This window comes from Calidris pugnax, unplaced genomic scaffold (genome assembly GCF_001431845.1).
Source record: "Calidris pugnax isolate Ruff unplaced genomic scaffold, ASM143184v1 scaffold127, whole genome shotgun sequence".
In the NCBI taxonomy this organism is placed as follows: Eukaryota; Metazoa; Chordata; class Aves; order Charadriiformes; family Scolopacidae; genus Calidris; species Calidris pugnax.
The window spans coordinates 232,041-254,721 of record NW_015090883.1 but is presented as its reverse complement, the minus strand read 5'-3'; the positions used below and the strand labels follow the sequence as shown (position 1 = coordinate 254,721).

Sequence of the window (22,681 nt, the reverse complement as noted above, 5' to 3'; positions counted from 1 at the left end):
ATACACTAAATGGTCTTAAAAATCCAGTTTAAAAACATCACAAATGAAACTACTTTATCTCTTTCTAAAAACCACGTGACCAAGTAATTATAGGAATGAATATTGGTCCCATTCAAGGGATAGTTCTTGTTAAGTCAGCTCTCTGGTATCTAAGGAGAGGTTTTCATTAGGTCATATAGAATATTATATTAAGCTGATATGTAGTCTGTATGCACATAATACAGTGTTCAAAGAGCAACCCTATTTTATGAACTTTAACGTGAACAAAAATTATCTTCTGATTTAAAAAATAGTCTGGCCTTGGTCCTATTGTAATAAGTCTCAAGGTTCTCATTGTCCCTTAGATCGTACAGTGTTTGAGCCTTAACTTCCCCAAAAGATAGTTAGTGCCCAATTTTTATTGCCATAAACACATGGTTTGTGATTGTTAATACCTTTTATGTCTGTGCTGTTGTGATCTACAGTGACTTTATGGTGAAAGTTGTGGAGGTGACTGACAGCAGCAAGCAGAAAACATTCCGAGGACACGATGCTCCTGTTTTAAGCCTGTCTTTTGACCCTAGGGATGTTTACCTGGTAAAAACACTTTCTTGTTTACTTTCTACTTATAATCTTCTTTTCCCTGGGGTAAAAAAAAAAATAATATATGCTCTTTACAAAAATACCAGTGACTGGGCACATGAGACTACTTCATTTTAGCTGACCTTAGTGATGATGGAGTGTGTGACAACTTGTTGCCTCCCAGGAGAGCTCAGCCTTTGCTTTACTGCTCAATTACTGTCTGTGTTATTCTGGAATCTGATGCTGATCTGTTTTTAGAGAGGAAAAGATGGCTCACTAAAGAAATTTGATATTAATTTTCAGCCTCTTTTGCGAATAAGCAGCTCATTTGAAGTCTGAGATTTTATAATTACAGTAGTTTGGAGGTGAGTACAATTATCAAGAGGACAGTATTAGAAAGTAGTAAGTCTTAAAATGGTTTAAATGGGGAGGGTTTCTTTTTAGAACTGCCTATATATTATATGTCCGTAGTGTTGGTTATAGGGATTTTTTCAATTTTGAAGCATTAATTTCTCAATGTCTTTAATTATTAATTTATTTACAAACATCTCTTACGTAGGCATCGGCGAGCTGTGATGGTTCTGTCAGAGTATGGAAAATTGCGGATCAGGTAAAAGGCCTGTCTTTCAAACTTAAGTGTTTCATAAGAAATCCAGGATTTCACAGGCGGAGAGAAAAGCTGGCCTGAAATAACTCTTAACTGGAACAGGGTTTTCTCTTTGTAAAAGAAATCTAACTGCACTTTACAGAATACTCTTATCTACTTCTGGGAGAAATTCCAAAACCTGATGACAAAATGTAGCTGTGGATTGTTCTTCCCCTCTGTGGAATCCCTGATTTCTTCCGTTCATCTTTCTTCATTGGCCAACACTGTGTGTTTTCTCCTTGGCACATTCCAAAATAACGCTTCTGTGTGAAGAGAGCAATTGACATCAGATTCCTTGTTTGGGAATTTCAGCTCATTGCTGAATGATTAAGGGTTTAAGGAAGGATTTTTATTCTAATAAGTAACTATGTAGGTATATTTTGGTTTTAATTATTTTTATCGAGCTTCCTATGAAATATTGAATAATTTTCAGGATTGTAGACTGACTGGTGGAGATAGAATAATGCTCTGAGATGCTACACAGTATCATCTCTTATAAGTGATCTGGTTGGTTAGTCTGGTTAGGACCACAATTGCTTTGACCTGAGATTAGGAAGAAAGATGGATTTCACGTGCCAGGATCACTAAGATGATGGCCACAATGATAACATTTTTATTTCACAGGGGTCTTTGGGCACAGTGTTGTTTCAGTGTCTCTGGATCTTTGCCCATGGCATAAATACTCCATTTTCTAAGGACTCGAGGCTCAGCTTGGTGCATTCCAACCTTTTAGCTTTGAATGAGTTTAAGGCTATCAACAAGGGCTTGCTATTCCACTTTGTTTGCTTGTTACAAATGTCACAACAAATTCTCAGAAGGAGGATGTAAATCACGGTTTGAAGAACATAATTTTTAAAAAATACAGTCTTTGGGCTCAGCTTGGCAACGTTTAGCCAAAATAGTTCAGGGCATGTAAGAAATCAGGTCTGGTGAGAGAATTGGATTTAGTCTCTGCTTTTGGAACTCGAAGGAACTTGAAAAGAGGGTTTCAAGCGAACATTTTAATAAGGTAATTCTGCATATGTATGTGGAATTAGTTTTGCTAAATGCCATTGCCTGGAATAAGAATCTTTGTGGAATGACTCCTGTAAATTCCTGTAAATACAGTTGAAGATGCAGCCCCACGCTTGTGGATTGCTACCTTTTTAAATCAAAAGCATACTTTTAATGTGAAATCTTGTGTTCCAGAGTGACAGTGGGTGCCTTTTGGGGCAGTTAGCCTTAACACTGTCCTGGGATGGGATTGTGGCAGTCTAATTTATCTATCTGTGCTGTAATTTGCGAATATGGCCATTCATCCTCTATACTGCTGTGGCGAGATTCAGGCTGGGGGGTGTCACCTTGCTGCAGTTCATCCGGGCTTGACAAACACATTTTGGCCACATTTCTCTATCACCTAAAAATATGTGAGCTCATTTGTTCCATGCTTGATTAAAAACACTTGTTCTGTGATCTTGTTTCTGTTACAAGTAGTTGTATAGTGATTAAAATAGTTTGAGGTCTGTCCTGGCAAGGTATTTTTTCAGGTTTGGTGGTTTTTGTTTTTAAGGCAGTATGTATCATTGTATTTGGATGAGAGACATCATTTTGGTTCCAAAAATGGTGTATCGTTTTCCTTGAAGTTTTTTCAACGCTTTTCCTTTCGGAATTTGTAGCGTACAGTAGATTTTCACAGAGCTAAACCCCTCATTTTTTTAATATTTTGTTTTCAGACGTGCACGACAAGCTGGCCGCTGCTGCAGAAGTGTAATGATGTGATAAATGCTAAATCAATATGCAGGCTCGGCTGGCAACCTGGCAGTGGGAAGGTAAGTGACATTGTTTTTAGCCACATCTTAATGCTTCTTTTTTATTGCTTTGGAAGTCCCAGAGTAGAATTCAATCTGGGCAAGCCAAAATTGCAGCTCCTAGGACTAAGAAAAATATTTGGGGTGAAGTTCGCATTTTAGGAAAAATAAAAACCTGGGAAGGGTGACTTGTTGAAGCTCCAGACTCTGTTTGGCAGTAGTCCAGCTGTCAGCCCAAAACAATTTTAAACACTCATGTTGCACTGAGCAGGAAGGAACATTGTACACCAGGGAAATAATCAAATTGCTCACAGCAGAGCATTAGAGATGATCAGCCTTTCTCTACTTTAAATTTTGCCCCATCGCTCATCTTGCTCTGTAAATATTTCCTTAGTAAACTTCCCCTTTCTTTTCACCAAAATTGATTCTGTTGTGACTGAAGGTGGTGCTGCAGGAGTTCTGTGTGTGGATCACTGGCCCAGGTGGGTTGGGGGGGTTCATATAGCTCTATAGGTGTCCCTGTAGCACGTAACCTGGAACGTCTCTGCAGCAGCTGGTAATGCAGAGGGGAGAGCCGGAAGGAGCAGATAAACACAAACCTGTATGAAATGAGACATTCCCCGCCGTGCTTGAAGTAAAGGACAAGGAATTGAGCTAAAGTTGGCTGTTCAGAAGCCATAAAACAATTTTACTGTTCTTGCCTGTAATAATAGTGTGGCAGAACCTATTAATCCTTTGTAGATATTCCAGTATCCTGGACCTAAAGGGTATTTTCCAGTGTTTTCTCACAGTTCTTACCTGAATAATCTCGTTTCCCTGACTTAGCCTTTGTGTCTGTCTGCCCGTGTCCACTTATGACTCCTGGCTGCTCTGATAGCATTATGTATAATTTCCCTGTGTAAGAGAGGGTGGCACCTGCAGTAGAAATTGTTTCAATATCCGTAGTGCATCAAAACAAATACTTTTAATTTTTAGGCTAATTCTTCACACCCACACCCATATTTGAAATGTAAGTAGTTGTCTTGCTTCTTTTACAAACCAAATTGTTAGAAGTCCCAAATCCTTAAAAAAAATAAACGGGCAATAATATTTACGCAGTTTGGTGAAAGGTGAAATGAGCTATTTCAGGAATCAGCTATTCAAATAAGATTTATTTAGAAATAAATCTTATCTAAAGGGATTTGGGGAGGGAGGGGAAAGCAAAACATCAACCTTGTGCTCAGGGCATTGAAAGCTATTTATATGTGTGTGTTTAGCTGTTTCATAAATAAGAACTTGTAACCTTACAGTGCAACTGTCATTATCTTCAGCTTTCTGCCAGAAAGAAATGAATTACTAAAATAAAAGCAGGCGTGCTTTGCATGTGGAAAGCATTGAAGAACCTTGTAATTCAAGGTACTTCAGCTTTCTTCAGTTTCTCATTGCTGGGATGGTGGAGAACGGTGGAAAGCATTGAAGAACCTTGTAATTCAAAGTACTTCAGCTTTCTTCACTTTCTCATTGCTAGGATGGTGGAGAACCGTTAAATACTGGGGCAGTCACAGCTGTAATATTTCTAAATGAAGGAGCTGTTTGAATGTTCTACTTGAAAGAGAATTTGTTGTAAATTGGCTGATTCTTGTTTCCTTCAAACAGTTGCTGGCAATTCCTGTAGATAAAGCTGTTAAACTATACAGAAGAGAAACCTGGGATAGTCAGTTGGACCTGTCGGATGCATTCATCACACAGGTGGGTATATACACCAGGTGTTTGCTAAATCTTCCATAAGTTAAATGTTATTCTGTTAGCAATTATCTTCTGGACAGTATCTCCCCCTGCCCCCGGCAATGATTGCTCACATTTTCTAGTTTATTTCTGATCCCATTACTTTATGTTGGAAAACAAGGCAAGAGATACCAGCTGAGTGTCAAACGTCCTCATGTGACCCTGGTTCCCCTCTTCCATTTATAGTCACCCACCAGATCTCTAAGGTCTACCCATGAGTCACCAACTGCAGCTGAAGAACATCTCTTTTCACAAATAGCTCTAAATACATAGCATTTTAGGGAAAATGTCGAGTATTAGTTCTGTACCAAACAGAGCTATCAGTTGTTCACTTTGTATTTTATTAAGCTGAAATTTAGCTGCAAAGTAGCCCTGACTGCTGCCTCCTTTCTTTTGACTTCCCCATGCACTTGGAAACCCTTGGGTTAAATAATATGTTATTAAGATACAGAGCACACAGGTTTGGGTTTTAATTTATGGAATTGCGTGAAGTTCTAAATAAATATAGCTATATTTAGTGTTGAGTTTGCAAAATGTACTCTGCTTGTCTACATGTCTACAGTCAGGTTTTGTTTGACCTCTTGGCAGTGTTTAATGAGAGAAGATGGATATTATTGAGGAAAAAAAAAAAGTGTGCTCTTTTTAAAGAATGGTTCTTGCAGGGACTACCTAAAACCAGCTCTAGTACAGGAGGTTGGATGTGATTTGTCCCTGACAAGGGGACAGAAGGGGTTGGAACATAATGATCTTTAAGGTCCCTTCCAACCTGAATCGTTCTGTGATTCTATGATTTGCTAAAGATTATTACTATTCTTATTTTATTCCAGAATATGTGTCTGTTTTAAGCTCCAGAATATGAATGCTATGTGTGGTAATATTATTTTTTCCCTGTTTTTTTGATTTTTCTTAGCCCTTGAATGTTGTGGCCTGGTCTCCTTCTGGGCAGTATTTGGCAGCTGGAAGTGTGGATGGGAGCATGGTGGTGTGGAACGTGGAAACTCAGGAGTGCATAGAGAGGTATCCAGTGTTGTTCCAGAAATCCCTAAGTACATGGGTTTTCTTGAAATAGAGTTTTGTTATCTTTTCTATAAAACGTGCAAACGTAGAACTCTGCCTCTTGAAAAGCCTTAATATTTACAGGGCAAGTAAGTTTTCTGCTGATGTTCCACTGTGTGTTCTCATTCATGTTTGCACCATTTTCCTTTCTGCATGCCTTAGAAGGATCTGGAAACACTATATTCTTAGAAATAGAATAGGGAGGGGCCATGAATGTGGATTTTGTGCAAATTCCATTGTCTATTTTTCTGTGTGCAAATGTCTCTTACTACTTTTTAATCTAATAGTCCATTAAAGGATAGTTTTGATGGAAACAAGTTTTCCTCACATCCCAAACCCCAAGATGATTGGCAGTAAGATGTGTTTTCTAAAGGGAGAGGGAAACACGGATAGATCAGCCAGCTATACTCACCTGTAGGGAAAAAAAAAGGACAAATTGCACTTTGTCTTGGTTAGTTAAAGCATCTCTCTCTTAAAAAAAAAAATAAAAAAAAAAAAAAAAAAAAAAAAAAGGAAAAAAAAAGTTATGATTAAGTGAGAGAAGAGGAGAAGGCATGATTTATCTGTCTGAATATTTTGGGTAAGAAGCATGATTGTTACTGTAACGCCTCTGTGAAGAATTAAAGACAGATTATGTAAATAATTAATGGGAGGATTTTTTGTGAGAATAAAGGGTGGAAAAGATAGAGGATTTACTCATCAATTTGATGAGTTAGAGAGAAACAACTGAATGTTCTTTTTATAACTGGATGGTTCTGGAATGCATGACTGCTGGGGATGACTTTGTGTTTTCTACATGCATCAGGAAGCTGGCTTTTTTTTAGGAATATGATTCTCTTTGATTTTTAAAGCTTAAATGGTGTATTTTTTTTATAGTAGCTGTTTATGCTAAAGGTAACCTATTAATTATTTGATTATGTGTAGCATCACTGTAACAGCACTTTCTAATACTAGGAAATATTACTGCTTTTTACAATAGCTCTTGGGGTGGTTTCTGCCCTGAGAAGCTTACTAAAAATCCATTATTTTTACATTCTTTTTAGGATGAAGCATGAGAAGAATTACTCAATTTGTGGACTGGCGTGGCACCCCAAATACAGGCAAATTGCTTATACAGATACTGAAGGAAATCTGGGGTTGTTGGAAAATGTTGGTGATGGAAAGAAACCAAATGACAAGGTGATCGGTACCGGTTATTTCTTAAATGACCATGATTATATTTGGGTTACCAAATTATATTGAACGTTTTGTATTGTGTGTTGAAAGTTCCCTCTCGTGTCTTCACTCCTTTTTTGAATTCCGTGCCCAAAAGAAGTTTGATGACAATTGTTAACCTGGTTTTAGGTTGCCAGTGCAGTCACAAAAGACTACAATGATCTCTTTGATGGAGAAGACGACGACTATTTAAATGGAGATATGATTGAGCCAGAGTCTTCCCCAAAGGCTGGAGCTAATGAAGATGATGGTGATGATGATGACCTTGTGCCAACTTCAGGCCATCAGAGACGGGCAATAATTGATGATGATGATAACTCACTAGGTACAGAATGAACTAATTTTCCAGGGTTTTTCAGTGCTGTTATGGGGATGATCTCTTAGCATCATACTCAGATATATTCTTATTTTTACAGGGAAATCTTGTCTGGTTTAAATCCTTTGTCTATAATAATTCTGCCATAATAATACGTGTAAGATGTAATGATTATCTTTTGAATTTCTAGATATTGGGCTGATAAAAGCTAATTCCAATCTCCTTGAAAAGGAAGATGATGATGATCAGATTGATGGTTTTCCAGCTTTACCACCATCCTCTACGCAACAGCCTTTCTATGATGGGCCAATGCCAACCCCCAGGCAAAAGCCGTTCCAGTCTGGCTCCACTCCTGCTCATCTCATGCATCGCTTCATGGTAACTCTCACTGCTGTGTGGTTCTCTACATCTTTGTTAATACTGTCCAGTTCTTGCTGTGTTTTAATTTAATCTTTTCCAAGATTTTTGATTTTTTTAATAATTCACTGTGCAAAGCTAAATGGTGGAAAGTAGCTTTGTGTTAATGCAAAGACTGCATAGTGTTATGATTTATGCTCCAGTTGCTTTTGATTTAGAAATAAACGCTTGGCTTTAAGACAAAAACAAGCTACATGGTTTGTACCTGTGCTATTGAATTCTAGCAAGTCTTTTTTTTTTTTTAATTATTTTTTAGCCAGAACTTGTGGATGGTTTTTTGTGCTATTGAGAATTGTACATTAATCTCCTTTCCAACTGCAAGTTCTTCTCACTGAATTTTGTAAAGAGAAAGATGTCCAAGCAGTGAGGATAAAACTAGTTTCTGCCTAATTCGATTGTTTTAGGAACTACAGGTCCTGACTACACAAGCTTTCAGTCTTCCTTCAGCCTTCCGCCGACTGTTGTTTCAGATGAGGAAGTTTTAACAGGCTGGTTTAGGGCAATATGCTTGATTTATTGTGGGTTTTTTGGGGCATGTTTCTTTTCCACAGGTATGGAATTCCGTGGGTATCATTCGCTGTTACAACGATGAGCAAGACAACGCTATCGATATAGAATTTCATGACACCTCCATACACCATGCGACGCACCTGCCCAACTCTCTGAACCACACCATGGCTGACCTCTCCACTGAGGCTGTGTTACTGGCCTGTGAGAGCACCGAGGAACTTGCAAGGTAAGTCACAGCCTTGCTCTGCAAAGCCCATTCTGAGGGATTACACTTATCTTGTTTACAATATTTCAGCTTTGAGTTTCAGCTTCTCTCCCTTTTTGAGGGTTTTTGGCTTTTGATCATGCTTTTTATTTATGGGACCACTTTCAAGGAGGATTTTTACACCCACCCACTTGAAGACTTCAAGAATATTGATAGATGTGTTTTGTTCCCTGAGGATTATTTTTTTAATCCCTTTTTCAAATTATATATATAGCAGAAGCTTCATGCTTTGCTAGCTCAAAGGAAATTGTAAACAGGAACAATAGTTTTTCAATCTGCTCAGATCAAAGATAAATCATAAGGGCTATGCTATTTCTTTTCACACTGTTGCTAAGGAGACATGTTTGGAGATACCCAAAGAATTATAAGTGTCAAGAACACAAGTTTATGAAAACCATAAAAAGATTTAAGCAGCTTGGCCAGCTAGACTCTGTTCTTGTGTTTAAGAACAATAACAACAACATTTTATTGCCAGTTTCTGTGGAAATATCTTGAAGAAAGAACTTATTTTCACAGCTACAGCATTGTGTTAAGTTGAAGAGCATCTTTTACCTTTAGAAGTATTTGTATGTATTGGTTTTCTGACTGAAAATTTCAACTTTTTTCTCAATGGAAGTGAGTAATCTATCAAAAGCCACACTGTCTGTGAATTGGTTATGTGCCTTTTTCAATTATTAAGATGGCAGAACTGAAGTTCCTAATTTTTTTTTTTCCCCTTTGAAAGATAGCATAACATGACAGATTGTAATGAGGGCTGATATTCAGGGGTACTGAACACCTTTAGTTGTTATTAATGTTAATTAAGCAGGACACTTACCTGTTTCCATCTAAAAACATCACCCCTCTGACCTCTAAACTGTCTGCTACAGGCTTTAGAGGCTCTAAATCTGCAGTGCTGGAGGTCAAGCTGGCTCTTCAGTTCTTGAATAATATGAATAACACCTTTGCAAATGACTGCTTGTAATTTCTAGTTCCTTTCTATGACCATCACAGATTCCAGGTCTCTGACAAAAACCTAATATATTGGTGTATTTTCAGATATTGTATTTTTCTTCGTGTTGAGATATTTGACTGCTGTTCTTTGTCTCTGCTTTAGCAAGCTCCACTGCATTCATTTTAGCTCCTGGGATGCAAACAAGGAGTGGACCGTAGACATGCCAAAGGATGAAGACATTGAGGCCATCTGCCTGGGTCAAGGCTGGGCTGCTTGTGCCACCAGCGCCTTGCTGGTTCGTGTCTTCACAGTTGGAGGAGTTCAGAAGGAGATCTTCAGCCTCCCAGGTCCTGTGGTGTCTATGGCAGGACACGGAGAGCAGTTGATGATTATTTATCACCGAGGTACTTTTCTCCCTTTTCTTCCTTTTTTTGAAATGGGGTGGTGTTTTCAGTTCTCATCTGTTACTGGCCTCAAACGCTGGTTAATTTGTATGTCATCACCAAAAGTGTTTTCTTCTCTTCTTGGTGATGCTTTTACTGTCACAGCCCACGGATCTTTGACTTCTGACAGCAAAGCCTACATTTTGTATTGGGATGCCTAGATCAAGCTGTGGGGAAGGGGAGGATTTTATAACAGTGATATTAATAGATTAAACTTGGGTTTCAGATATACCAGAATGAATTACTATAGGAAATTAAGGAGGTAGTTGTTATGCACGCTTTGTATGTCCAAAAATGACAAATACTCACTTGTCTGACAATGATATTAATGGATAACCCTGCATTAGAATTAGTTTTTGATCCAAAATATAAATTTACCCAAGAGATGAGACAATTCTGTGATTCTGTAATTCTTTTGTTTTCTAACATAGTCATTGAACAACTTCTTCCTAGGTACTGGGTTTGATGGAGACCAGTGCCTTGGAGTACAGCTGATGGAGCTAGGAAAAAAGAAAAAACAAATTTTGCATGGAGACCCTCTTTCTCTTACAAAGAAATCCTATTTGGTGTGGGTTGGATTCTCTGCAGAAGGTAGGAAATACCTGCATGAGCGACACTGAGGAATCTTGAAATATTGGGGGAATTTTGGAGGAGAGTTTGGCTAATTATTGCCGGTTTGGTAACAGTGATCTTGGGAGTTAGATGATTTTTTTTTTTTTTTCCCCAATCTCCTCAATGCTAAATAAAATTCTGTTTTGATATATTTTCAGTATATTTATCAGAAATCTTTAATATGTTTCCTGTGTGAATAGAATATGCTTCAATGTTAACATTACCTCTTTTCCCCATTGGTTGCCCTGCTCAGCAAAAGGAAATAAACTGCATTAGTATCCCATAATAGGCATGTTTCCCTGCTGGGGAGGGACTCTTGATCATGGAGTGGAGCGACAGGACAAGGGGTAGTGTTTTTAAACTGGAAGAGGAGAGATTTAGATGAGATATTAGGAAGAAATTCTTCCCTGTGAGGGTGGTGAGAGCCTGGCCCAGGTTGCCCAGAGAAGCTGTGGCTGCCCCATCCCTGGAGGGGTTCAAGGCCAGGTTGGAGGGGGCTTGGAGCAACCTGGTCTGGTGGGAGGTGTCCCTGCCCAGGGTAGGGGGTTGGACCTGGATGGTCTTTAAGGTCCTTTCCAACCCAAACTATTCTATGATTCTATGATTTTAGCAAAGTCCCCTCGAAAAAGTTGGTAGCTTGGGAGAATTTTTTACGGTAGTGAGAAAAAGCTGTTGTAAAATAACTAATTTTCTCTGGGAATCTACCCAAGTAGTATCAATTTAATTTTTTTTATATATAAAACATTTCATATTTGAACTTGTCAGTTCAGTAGCAGTAATGTTGACTGTCAGAAGGTGGCGCATCTTTCCAAGGAAACGAGTTTTTCCCAGCTGGGCTGTACTTTTTGGGTGAGAGACTGTCACAAACCCTTTCCCAGCAGGATCCACCAGTTCAAACTTACTCGCCTCGTAATTAGTTGCCTGTCGGAATAATTGTTTTCATTTGTAACAAACAGGTACCCCGTGTTATGTGGATTCCGAGGGAATTGTGCGCATGTTGAACCGAGGACTTGGGAATACTTGGATTCCAGTGTGTAACACGAGAGAGCATTGCAAAGGCAAATCTGATCATTATTGGGTAGTTGGAATCCATGAAAATCCCCAGCAGCTCAGGTCAGATATTTCACAAGGAAATGCTTTATCTGTCTTGGTTTTAATTTATTGAGCGCTTCTTACGATGAGACACAGGAAACAACTTTTACTAAACCAGGTGGCTAGTAAATATGCACAGTAAATGATCTAGGTAATAAATTGAATTTTGCATGGGTGTTTCGTTACTAAATTGGCTTTGGAACAAACTCATTAGAGTTTTATAATGTGTAACTGACTAATTGGCTTTTTGCCTTGGCCAACAGTCATGTGAAATCACATCTCTGATGCACACACATTCATAAGACTGAACTTTGCTGGAGAAACCTTCTAACAAGTTACATTTGCTGTTAGGAGTCTTCTGCTGTTGGTGGGGTTTGAGGCTTTCAGTTTGTTTGGGGTTTTTCGGTGTTTTTTTTTTCATTTGGGATTTTTGCTTTGTTGGTTTTTTTCCTTAGCTACCTTTTCCTCTTCTGTCCCTTTGAGAAGAATCCAATCCTGTAATTAACCTACATTCATTAGGCATAGATAGATCAGAACTGTCTGTTATGATATTAATATTTGAACTGTGGCCACAAAGAACAATTTTGTGGGTAAAATTGCTCAAATATTTAGCTGAGAGTTAGCCATTCCTTTATAAAATGTGATAGCGCTGATGTCTCAGTAACTATTTCTCTCTGTTGTAACAAGCAGCCTAGACCTTTAGTTGCTAAGCTTTATTTGTAGTCCGCTTTATTTGGAGATCTGTGTCCTTTTCCTACCAGGGCAGAATCCATCAGCTCACATATTTTACTGAAATTTAGGTTTTTTTACTTTGCTAGTTGTTGCTGCACAATGGTAGGTGTTGGTGGGGGACTGCATTTTATTTCGATTTACATGACATTCTCTGTGATCATCTGTTTTTTGTAATGAGGGAGATAATTTGCTATCACTGGGAAATGTCAATTCACTGTCTTTTTCTTCCTCCAAATCATTAATTAACGTTAACCTCCAGAAAATTCACCATAGACGTGCAGGACATCCCATTGATGGGATGGTCAGCCGTGAGTCTGTCATCACGAGGTTTTTCCTTTACTCAGCGAGGGTGCAGAGAACATTTTATTCAAAGCCACGAGCTTATTAAAGATAAGAAGCGGGAAAGGTTGTTGTAGAAACACCATATGCCTTAATTAACCGAGATATCCAGAACACTAATGCTTCCTGTTCTTTTTTTTTTTTTTTTCCTCTTGTGTCTGAAGCAGTCGCTCATAAAACCAGACACTTTTGTCAATTCTGCATTGGTGCTGCTGGAAGTACAGCTCTTCCCCAATCAATGTTTCCCTTAAGTGATTGTTACCAGAAAGTACTAATTTAAATATAATGAGACAGTAACCCTGAGCTTTTAGTGTATGTTTATCTGTTTCACCCCTCTTTTTTTTCCTCCCCCTTTTCTTTTTTCCTCTGTGTGTGTCTGAACACAACGCTCTCCTCGTGACGTACAAAACCCCTCATCAAAACAAATGGCAGACGTGCCTGCTCTTTTCCAGTGGCCTTCAGTTATTCAGTAGTCTCTGATCTTAATAAATTGCATTTGCATTTTGTAGTAGCTGTTAAATGGTGTGTTGTGTGAGAGAGAGATCTGCGTCTGTTCCCTGCCACATTTGGAGTTTCTGGTGCGAACGGGAGCAGCGTGTGCTTTGCCGCTTTTAAAATCTTTTATTGCTTGTGATGTAAAAATAACCCTTTATAATGCAATCTGAACATATTGCTGCATTTAAGTCAGTAATTTAATTACTACTTTTCAAAGACCAAATCCTCTTAAAGTATCTTGCTTCTTAGGAGACATGATTTAGATGTAGAACAACTGGTGACTGTAGGTGATGGGCTCATGCGTGTTCTTTTTGTTTCCCTTGCACAGGTGTATTCCTTGTAAAGGAGCCCGATTCCCTCCTACTCTACCCCGACCTGCTGTGGCAATATTATCTTTTAAACTTCCTTACTGTCAAGTTACAACGGAGAAGGGACAGATGGAGGTATGGAATGGGGTTGAGTCCACAGCTGAGAGCCTCAGGTGTCCCCATAGTAGGGATTATACGAGATTCCTATTAATCATCTCTCCGATGAAGGAGGGTGGTACAAACTCGGAGTAAGACGTGGCTCAGGAGGTTATTTGGGTTCAGTGGTTTGTGTAGCTTTTCCAGTTTGCTTTGGTTCACAGCTCTTTCTAAAAGAATACAAAATAAAGCTGTTAGAGCTGATGCAAGATTATATTTGCACATAATCTATTTTTGGCCGATGAAGGCTTTCTGTCCCTCTCTTTTTTCATTTTTTAGTGGGTAGTGATTAATTAATGTTCTAGGAAGCACCACATTTTGGGATCCAAATCAAGACCCTCTTTGAAAGTACCTGGTTTTTAATATTTTAGGCATCTCAAAATTTCTGGAAGGTCTTTTTTTGAAAAGATGTACAAAGTGCTCCAATTCATGCAATCATTCTGAAAACATAGACCTTCAGGCTTCACTTATTTTCTTAAGATAGAGGCTGGTTGAAACAAGATGTGCTTGTGGAGAACATCTAGAAGAATATCTGTATTTCTTCTTCAATTTTTTATAGCTTTAAATGTTTTGATCTTGTGGAGCTCAGCTGTAGTGCACAAAGTAGAAATGAACATAAAATTCTAACCTCAACCCTTAAGACAGTTTAACACTATTTGACATTTATTCTCTTGGATAGAAGTGTAGCAAAAAGTTTCAATAATAAACAGAAACAAATTATTCCAATACATCTGATGAAAACATACTGGTTTTGGATAAGTTTATTATTATTTTGTAACAGAGCCAGCCTGCTCTAATAGCTGTTCTAAGTATTTCCCTGAGCAAGAGTTACATTTTCTGTTTATCTGTCTGACAGATGATTACTGAGGTTCCAATTTGCTGCAGGATGGAAGTTACAGGATAAAATAATCAATTTATTCTAGAATTGCCTGTCCTGGTACCATACTGGTGAACGTGTAGGTCTCATCCTGCTGAAAGCCTGTAATATAAGTGGAATTTAACATATATGGCGACTGTTTGCGTCAGTTTTTATACGGATGGGTGTTAGTTTGCTCTGGTTTATCCTTAGTAGGCATTAGCTTTTAAAGGGAATTGTCTACCTTTGTTAGAAGATGAAAGGAACGTTTAAGAGTAAGTCAATAAAAAGTATGTAGTAGGTTGTTAGGGATTAAGTTGTGGGCTTTTTTTCCTCTCTGACCTCCAGCCTGTGTCTGTCACCCTTTTTCAGGAGCAGTACTGGCGTTCTGTTGTGTTTCACAACCACGTGGATTACTTATCAGAAAATGGCTATGAGCTCGATGAAAATGCTAAAAGTCAGTCGGTGAAAGAACAGCAAGAACTTCTAATGAAGCTGTTTGCCGTAAGTACAAATAAATAAAAATTAGAAAGAATCCCTGAGACTTCCTTTTGAGTCGATGGCCTTTGATGTAAATTTCGATGTGATTTCTCCTATTAGAGTGAAGAGGGTGGGAGGAAGAGCTCTCTCTTTGTTGTGCAGCTCCTAATTGCTGATGGCTTGTCTTTATTCATTCACTCCACCAAGACCATGATATTCTGGTCCTGGAGTCTTGAGAGAGAGCTCTGTAAGGGTGAAGTGTGTTGCTCTCAAGGCTTCTTTTTCTTCCAGCTTTCCTGTAAACTGGAGCGCGAATTCCGTTGTGTGGAACTTGCTGACCTCATGACACAGAACGTTGTGAGTTTAGCGATCAAGTACGCTTCTCGCTCTCGGAGGCTAAATTTAGCTCAGCGACTCAGTGAGATGGCTGTAGAAAAAGCAAGTGAGTTGGCAAGTGCAGCGGAAGATGAAGAGGAGGAAGAGGATTTCCGAAAGCACTTGAATGCTGGGTAACTCACATTTCTGTGATTAAAAGCCTGGGAACAGTTTTACTCATCTATTAACATTTTGGTCCAGTTGGTGCACTTTTCTGGCCCGCAGTTTGCGATGTGTTTGTTATGAAGTCACAGTTTGTGTTGCTCTGTCTATAAATCATGCATATAAAATGGTGCATTCCTCTTTGTATCTCCTGAGGGCTCGTTAGTCCCAGGAGATTAACAGGAAGGGAAGTGTCTCCGCTCCTTGCTTATTGTATGAAGCAATGTCTTCCTAAAGTGATTTTATGTCTCAAGTTTGGAACTTATTTAAGTCAGAGGAAGCGGTGAAGTCCCTGAACTTATCTGTAGCCTTTCCCTTATTGGTCTGTGTGAAATTGCACATTTAAAATTCCTTTCTCAGTACTTTGCCTTGTTCTTCTGCATCAGGCGTGGAGGCTGCAATCCCACGTCTGCGACTTCAGCCACTCTGAGGGTTAAAATTCATCACAAACGTTATATTGTTACATCACCAGATTAAACTAATACCGACATTCTGGTGGAAAGAAATGAACCTTTCGTTGATGTATGCACAGACTTTAGTAATCAGCAAAGATTAGGAGGGAAATGCAAGGAATGTAGATACTACTGTACTGGGAATTCAGAGAATACTCAGATTAAACATTAAAACTTGCTTATTAAGCTTCAGACTGAAAAGATGCATCTGTGTTACCACCTGTGTGTTTATTCACGTGTGCAGAAGAGTAATCTGGTATTATTTAAGGTGTTGGAGGTATGTGTGTTTAACTAGAGATTAGAGAAGGTGCTTTATGTTTGCATTTACATTTGGGCAAAGTGTTGTGGCAGCAGCAGCGATGTGCTCTGAAGGTGGCCAAAGCTTCTGTTCCTGTTGGGGTGCTCTGTTGGTGTGTGGAGCTCTTTGAAGGCTGGCGTGTGGACTTTTAGCCAAGTGTGAATTTTGGGCAAAGTTTCACAGCCATGTGTGCGGGGTCTTAAAACTACCCAAGTACCACTTCAGGCAACTGCACTGGGTGTTTCATTAACCACTCCAACCACTTCAGGCAACTGCACTGGGTGTTTCAGGCTGAACTGGAGTGGTTAATGAAACTGGATTTTATTTTTAGTTATCATCACAGCTTAATCAGAGGTGTAATGCAAATAAATGCCAACTATTATTATTATTATTATTTCCTAAATGCTAGATCAGTAAGTCAGCCTTCCTTTGTTGCTGTTTTCTTTCTGAATGGGGTGAGCTCTTCCTTTCTGCTGAATTCCTTCCATTTATTAGTTACAGCAGGACTGCCACGGAGTGGGGTCGGCCCCCAGGCAGAAATGTTCAGCGGGACCAAGAGATGGAAGATGAAGAGGAAGCTGATGCCTGTGAGGAAGCAGAAGAAACACGAGAAGTGCATAAACAGAGTAAGAAAAATATATTCTCTCAATAGGCTGGAAGTTTTCTAGATGTTTATTTCACAGACTTAATAAGGAAATCTGGAAAATAATTTTAGTTTGAATAACTCGGTAGTCTTTAGGACTATGCAAATGATGGAGTTTTCTCTTTTTTGTTTTGTTCTTTTGACATAAAATTTAGGAAAATTAGGAAAAACAGGCACACTAGGTGGCAAGGAGCACCAGGAGGTTTGATTTATGTAAATAAATGTTTATGTAAATAGGAAATAATCCTATTTTGTTACACTGAGTTTTGAAACTCTGCAACTGTAGCAGGGACTAGGTTTTCTGCTACATAGTTAGGACAGATCTGGTGGTTTCTCATGTCACCTGCTGTGTCACAGCTTGCTTGTGCCTTGTACTTAGTGACCATTTGAGGGACCTTTGGGGAGGCTTTTCTGTTGTCTGATATTATTTCTAATGGATTGGGTCTCCTTGTGAAACAGTTACTTTGGTGTTTCAGCTCAGATCTTGCAGGGGCTGAGCTGATACAGACAAGCAGCTGGCTGGGCACATTGAAAGGAATAGGTTTAAGGTTTAGGGAATAAGTATCCAACCCTTTAAGTTGAATCTAGGTAAAGCTAACAGGTGATTTTGTAAAAGTGTATGTACAATTTGAAAATGAGAATCATGCTTTAAAATATAGATGGCTTTACTAGCTTGTCTGTTCAGGGGGTTATTTTTATTGCACTTAAATGTCTACCTCTTTCTTTGTTCTGAAGGGCCAAATCCTTTCGCCAAAGGTGTCACTTCAGCAGAGGTCACTACTCCCAAGTCTGGTGAGTAAATCTCCATTTATTCCAGGATGAGAAGTTTGTCATATTTCACAATACCCGCTCCTGTTTTTATCCTACTACTACTAAAATTCCACTTATATGGAATTTATATGGAATATCCTCCATTACTACAAAAATTTTGTGCATAACAGTGTTTTCAAGTGGTAACCTGCACTGATTGTTGCTCTCACATTTTGAAGAGCTTCCCTGTGCCTGTTGATGTCTTCGTTACCTAACAATGTTCCATAGCCCTGTGCTGATTGCTTGACCCGTGCCAAATGCTCAATCCATTGTCTGCCTGGCTACACCGTGAAGGGATTCTTTGGGACAGGAAAAATTAGAACAGTGATTAATCAATTTGTTTTACTAATCACAGGCATTTTTATTGGTTGTGCTTCCATGGCAGAGTTAGTAACCCTTCTGTAGAGCTGTGTCTTGGAGCAGGCAAGGGTGGAATGCGACCTCTTGCTGCTTCTTGCTTCTTCCCTGCTGCCAGCCCTCCAGCAAGAATAATAGGAGTGGAAACGGATTTGGGAGTGGAGGAAGTACTGGGTCTTCCTGTGGACTTAAAGCTGTTGGTCCTGTGTGGTGTTTCTGATGACTAATAATAGCTGAGCATGTGGAGATGTGTTATGAGTATAACCTTTGTGTGGTTATTAAAGTGTTTTTCTCTTTATTCAACCGCTTTCAAGCCCGGTGGGAACTTTTTTTCTTTGGTGTGGAGTTGTTGATGCCTTTGGTTTAGTTCTTCTCTTCAATTTTCAATGAACAGAGGCTGAAACATCCAACATGAGGGGTAGCCTTGTTCTTTGGAGATGAGGCTAATCTTGTTTCATCTGCTCGTTTAAAATGTACGTGTTGCTTTATAGATTTTTACGTAGATGTGCGTGCATACGTTTTTACATTCTTTTTTCTTTCTTATTAAATAGTGGTAATCACATCAAGCAGCCAAGGACGAGTGAATCCCTTTAAGGTAAGAATTTTGCAGCTGGTTTGATTGCAGCATTTTGAAAATCAAGAGAGATGATTATATCTAAAGATTATAATATAGCTAGGACACATATCTTGGAAGGACAGAGGAGGGGAATATGAGAGAAAGCGAATAAAATGTCTAATTTATTTGTTTTCCTAGGTGTCATCTAACAAAAAGGACCCAGTGGTTCCCTCAGCGAATGTTCTAGACACTATGAGCAAATACTCAAAGAAAACTTCTTTGTCTGGCAGTCGAGCTGCAAACAAGCAGAACCCTCCGGTTATAAAGCCTCTGATTCCCAAGCCCAAGTCCAAGCAGGTAACATTTCTAGTCTTTTTATCTTGTTTCAGTGAGCAAAGAACAGTGAATTGAATTTTACCAGCTTTTATCAAGCATGAAACCCTGTCAATTGAGTAAAGCGTCTTAGATGGCAAAGTTCATTTGAGCGTACTGCAGAAACTATAAAAGCACAGAAACCAGCCAAATTAATTTTCAGTTGTAGAAATTACATTCTGCACCGAATCTTGTGCTTTTAGTTTAAATAGTGTTTACTAAGCCTCTACTCTGCTGGAATTGGACAATTTACATGCTGTTTTGATGAAAGTGATTATTATGCCATTAGGAAAGGCTTGGGTTTTGTTAGGCTTCATGGTACGTGTTGTCTGAGACTGAGGTGTTCTTACCTTTAATTTTTATTTTTTTATTTTTTTAAAACTCAATTTCTATAGGCTTCAGCAGCCTCCTTCTTCCAGGCTCGTACACCTAACTCGAGTGAAAAAACAGTGGAAGAAAGAGAAGAAAAAGCAGGAAACGAGTCCCATGAAGTCAAAGTCACTCCACAGGAGAACACTGAAAACAGAAGGTGAGTGGGCACTGGCATCTCAGTGCCATATTCCAATTTTGATAGAATGAAAAAGAACTATTTCCAAATTGCCACGTTAGAATCGCGGTGAAAGAACAGAGGAAAGAATTCTGTTGGTTAAATCTCTCCCAGTGTGCGTGGCGGCGTTATTCAAAGAAAAAGTTTCACGTCGGACTCAGACAAATACACGTGTGAGTGAATAATAAATGGACCCTGCAAAATGTCATTTTGGGGCTCTAAGCAGCGATTTTTGCCTTGATGCCACTTATGCATCTGGTAACGACATTTGAATGATAAATGAGACCACGCAGCTGTGCCAGTTCCAAGGATAGGAAATACTTAAACTTTAAACATCTCTTAGCAAATCTCAAAGGAGGCCTAAAAGCTAAGGGGTTGACGTGAAAGTGTAAAAGCTTTAGTTTAGCATGTTTTTTAAAAAGAAAAACTAAAAAAGGACTTATATCACCTAAGGAACAGGTCTCTTCCTAGCTAATACTCTGATCTGTCTTCTTCCTCTGGAGCAGATGTATTTTCTAACAGTCCCAGTCCTCATGAAACTTGCATTATTATAATCGTGTTTCATTTAGACTTCATTTAATTGAGGAAGATGAAGGTAATTATTATTCATTTGGACTAGCATTCTTTTCATTAACCTTTACAGATAATGTTCTGAAACAAGTGGCAAGGAGAATTGTGAGAAGGATTAGCTGAAACGTGCTAATATGTATGTGCTATTTTTAGGTTGATGGGACCCTGTCAGAAAGGAAGAGAACCATTATGCTTTGTCATTCTAAAATGGAAATGTTAATCTCCATATATATCACAGTTTTAATAAAAATGCTTGACTTAGCCTTGCCTTGTCAGCATGTTCTTTAAGCACGCTGCAACAGGAGAAAGCAAACTGCTGACTGTATCCATGTCTTTTCTTTCAAGAACAAAAAAGTCAAAAATTAGGTGGTGTTTAGAAATGTTGTTTTGTGGGATATGGTTTTTTCCTATAACCTTCTTAACAGGGCAATTTTTCATGTGCTTGCTTTAGACCAAAGACGGGATTCCAGATGTGGCTGGAAGAGAACAGAGCAAACATTTTGGCTGATAATCCTGATCTGAATGAGGCAGAAGTAATAAAAGAAGGCATGAGTCGCTTTCGGATGCTGACGTCAGAGGAGAGAATGGTGAGAAAGCAGTCTCTAATTCTGGGGGTTTTGAGTGTTTTTCCCCTCATGGAATCCCATGGTTATTTTTGGTTAGGAATTTTTTTTCTTTGAATTCCATTGTTCTTCATCTTCACGGAGTTCAGTTTTAAACTGGGCCATGATCTATGATGTATACTTTACAATAATATAAACTATCTGAATAATAAGTAATAGCAGAAAGCAGCTTTTCCAAAGCAGGGCATATGAGAGAAATGTAATTAATGAAGAAATAACAAAAGAGAAAGGAAAGAGTTAAAAGCCACACAGCCAGGCTTAATTCATTTGGGCTTAAATTTGTTCTAAGGCCTTTTGGGATTCTTATTTGTTCAGAAAGACAATTAAGACTTTCAATTTCATACACAGGCCCAAACAAAGTATAGTTTTGAAGGAGAATGCTGTTACAAAAAAGGAAAGTGAGGGAACTATTCCTAACTTGGTTCTTATTAGTTCTTTACAAGGAAGCACTGAAATAATTCCTGTTGTCAGGGAAAGAAGTTGTATAAAATTAAGGTGTGAGTTTTGTGGCCTAATTTGTCATTTCCTGTTTAATGATGCATTTTCTTCAAAGGTGTGGACTGAGAAAGCAAAAGGAGGAACAGTTAATGATTCAACGGAAGATAAAAAGCGGAAGCGCCCTCCCGCTGATGAAAATGAAGGGAAAAAGAATCAGGAGCAGAAATCAGAGGACTCAAATTTATCCAAAAAAGCAAAGCCTTTAGATCAATCTACGAATGCCCGATTGTCGGCTTTTGCCTTCAAGCAAAGCTGAGAGATGTGGTACCTTCTCTGCGTCGGTTTTTCTGAAGACATGAAGTAGCTCCCTATTGAGAAATTTGCTGCCCTCCTCAAAGAGCAGCAGCAAAAAGAGTGCCTTCGTCCAAACAGTCTTTTAGAAATATTTTATTACCAGTTCTCTGTATTGAATTATCAATTGGTAATTCAGAAATGCTGAACCCGCACTCCCCATCTTTTGCAAGTTACTGGGATAAAGCTCGATAGCAAAACTAATGCTGATGGACCCATTACCCAGAAGCAGAGTTCCACACAGCCCTGTGCCTCGATACTTGTAATATTTGATGCTAAATACAGATTAGTCATTCTGGGGAGGATAGAATTGGTGGAAAAACTGTCCTGTGGTTTTAGAGAGGCAAAATAATGGGCTTCTCTACCATCCTACGGCCTGCTGCAAACGCTGGTGAGACAAAAATGCTCCAGGAAAGGGGGGTGAGGGGGAAATAGCTTAACGTGGTGCTGATGTTGAGCTGCATTTTCAACATTTCTGCTGTGACAGGGGCAGGGAGAGAAAACCAGGGTAGAAACTGAATTAGGAAGGTTGGATGTGCCAAAAGGAGCCATTCCAGACTGGGCAAGTGTACTCTCCCTATCAGTGCCTCAGCAGGGTCCAGAAAGTACTCAGAACTTGAAAAATCTCTATATTGTTTTATGTGATGTTTGTTTTTTTAAAATAAAATGTGAACATTTCTTTGGTTTTTGGTGGTGGTCTCCTTTGCAATTTTTATAATTAAACAGACATCTACCTACGAGTCATAAGGCAGAGTATTTACCTTCTGTGGAGAAAAGACAGCGTGAATAATTTGAAGCAAACTTGAATTTTGAAACATTTTTAAGATAAGGTAAAATAATTTAACTCTTTAGCGTTACAGCTGAGACTGAAGAAGTCTAATTTAGGGCATTTTACCTGGGTTTTCACATCCTTTCATCACTTTCGTTTTTGATTCTTCGCTTCTCTTTCTGTTATTACTGAAAAGGCAAATGACTCTCTGTTTACAATACGTTTTTAACATTGAAATCTATAGATTGAAGATTCAGTGAAATTTCTGGAAAAGCCACTAAATCTTAGTGTGGGAGGTGTTTTGTTAGACTTTTTTAGCAATTGTTACATTCCATTTTGGAGGAGAACAGCTCTTCTTTTTGCTGTGTGTAGAG

The 22,681-nt window shown here is 38.8% G+C and overlaps 1 protein-coding gene across 2 annotated transcripts in view; it reads left to right on the top strand.

The window, feature by feature from the left end:
- Positions 1-22,216, top strand: part of WDHD1 (WD repeat and HMG-box DNA binding protein 1) — a 28,182-nt gene extending 5,966 nt beyond the window's left edge. For both annotated transcript variants that reach the window (XM_014947011.1, XM_014947012.1), the window contains 22 exons: positions 465-576; positions 1,121-1,171; positions 2,920-3,015; positions 4,630-4,722; positions 5,669-5,775; positions 6,858-6,993; positions 7,159-7,354; positions 7,536-7,723; positions 8,314-8,498; positions 9,634-9,875; positions 10,368-10,505; positions 11,483-11,639; positions 13,513-13,627; positions 14,877-15,008; positions 15,276-15,493; positions 16,767-16,897; positions 17,650-17,706; positions 18,633-18,676; positions 18,836-18,994; positions 19,405-19,538; positions 20,578-20,713; positions 21,303-22,216. In XM_014947011.1, coding sequence (XP_014802497.1) covers positions 465-576; positions 1,121-1,171; positions 2,920-3,015; positions 4,630-4,722; positions 5,669-5,775; positions 6,858-6,993; positions 7,159-7,354; positions 7,536-7,723; positions 8,314-8,498; positions 9,634-9,875; positions 10,368-10,505; positions 11,483-11,639; positions 13,513-13,627; positions 14,877-15,008; positions 15,276-15,493; positions 16,767-16,897; positions 17,650-17,706; positions 18,633-18,676; positions 18,836-18,994; positions 19,405-19,538; positions 20,578-20,713; positions 21,303-21,503 — 3,028 coding nt within the window. In that variant the 3' untranslated portion in view covers positions 21,504-22,216. The remainder of the gene's footprint in view (positions 1-464; positions 577-1,120; positions 1,172-2,919; positions 3,016-4,629; positions 4,723-5,668; positions 5,776-6,857; positions 6,994-7,158; positions 7,355-7,535; positions 7,724-8,313; positions 8,499-9,633; positions 9,876-10,367; positions 10,506-11,482; positions 11,640-13,512; positions 13,628-14,876; positions 15,009-15,275; positions 15,494-16,766; positions 16,898-17,649; positions 17,707-18,632; positions 18,677-18,835; positions 18,995-19,404; positions 19,539-20,577; positions 20,714-21,302) is intronic.
- Positions 22,217-22,681: the final 465 nt, after the last annotated feature.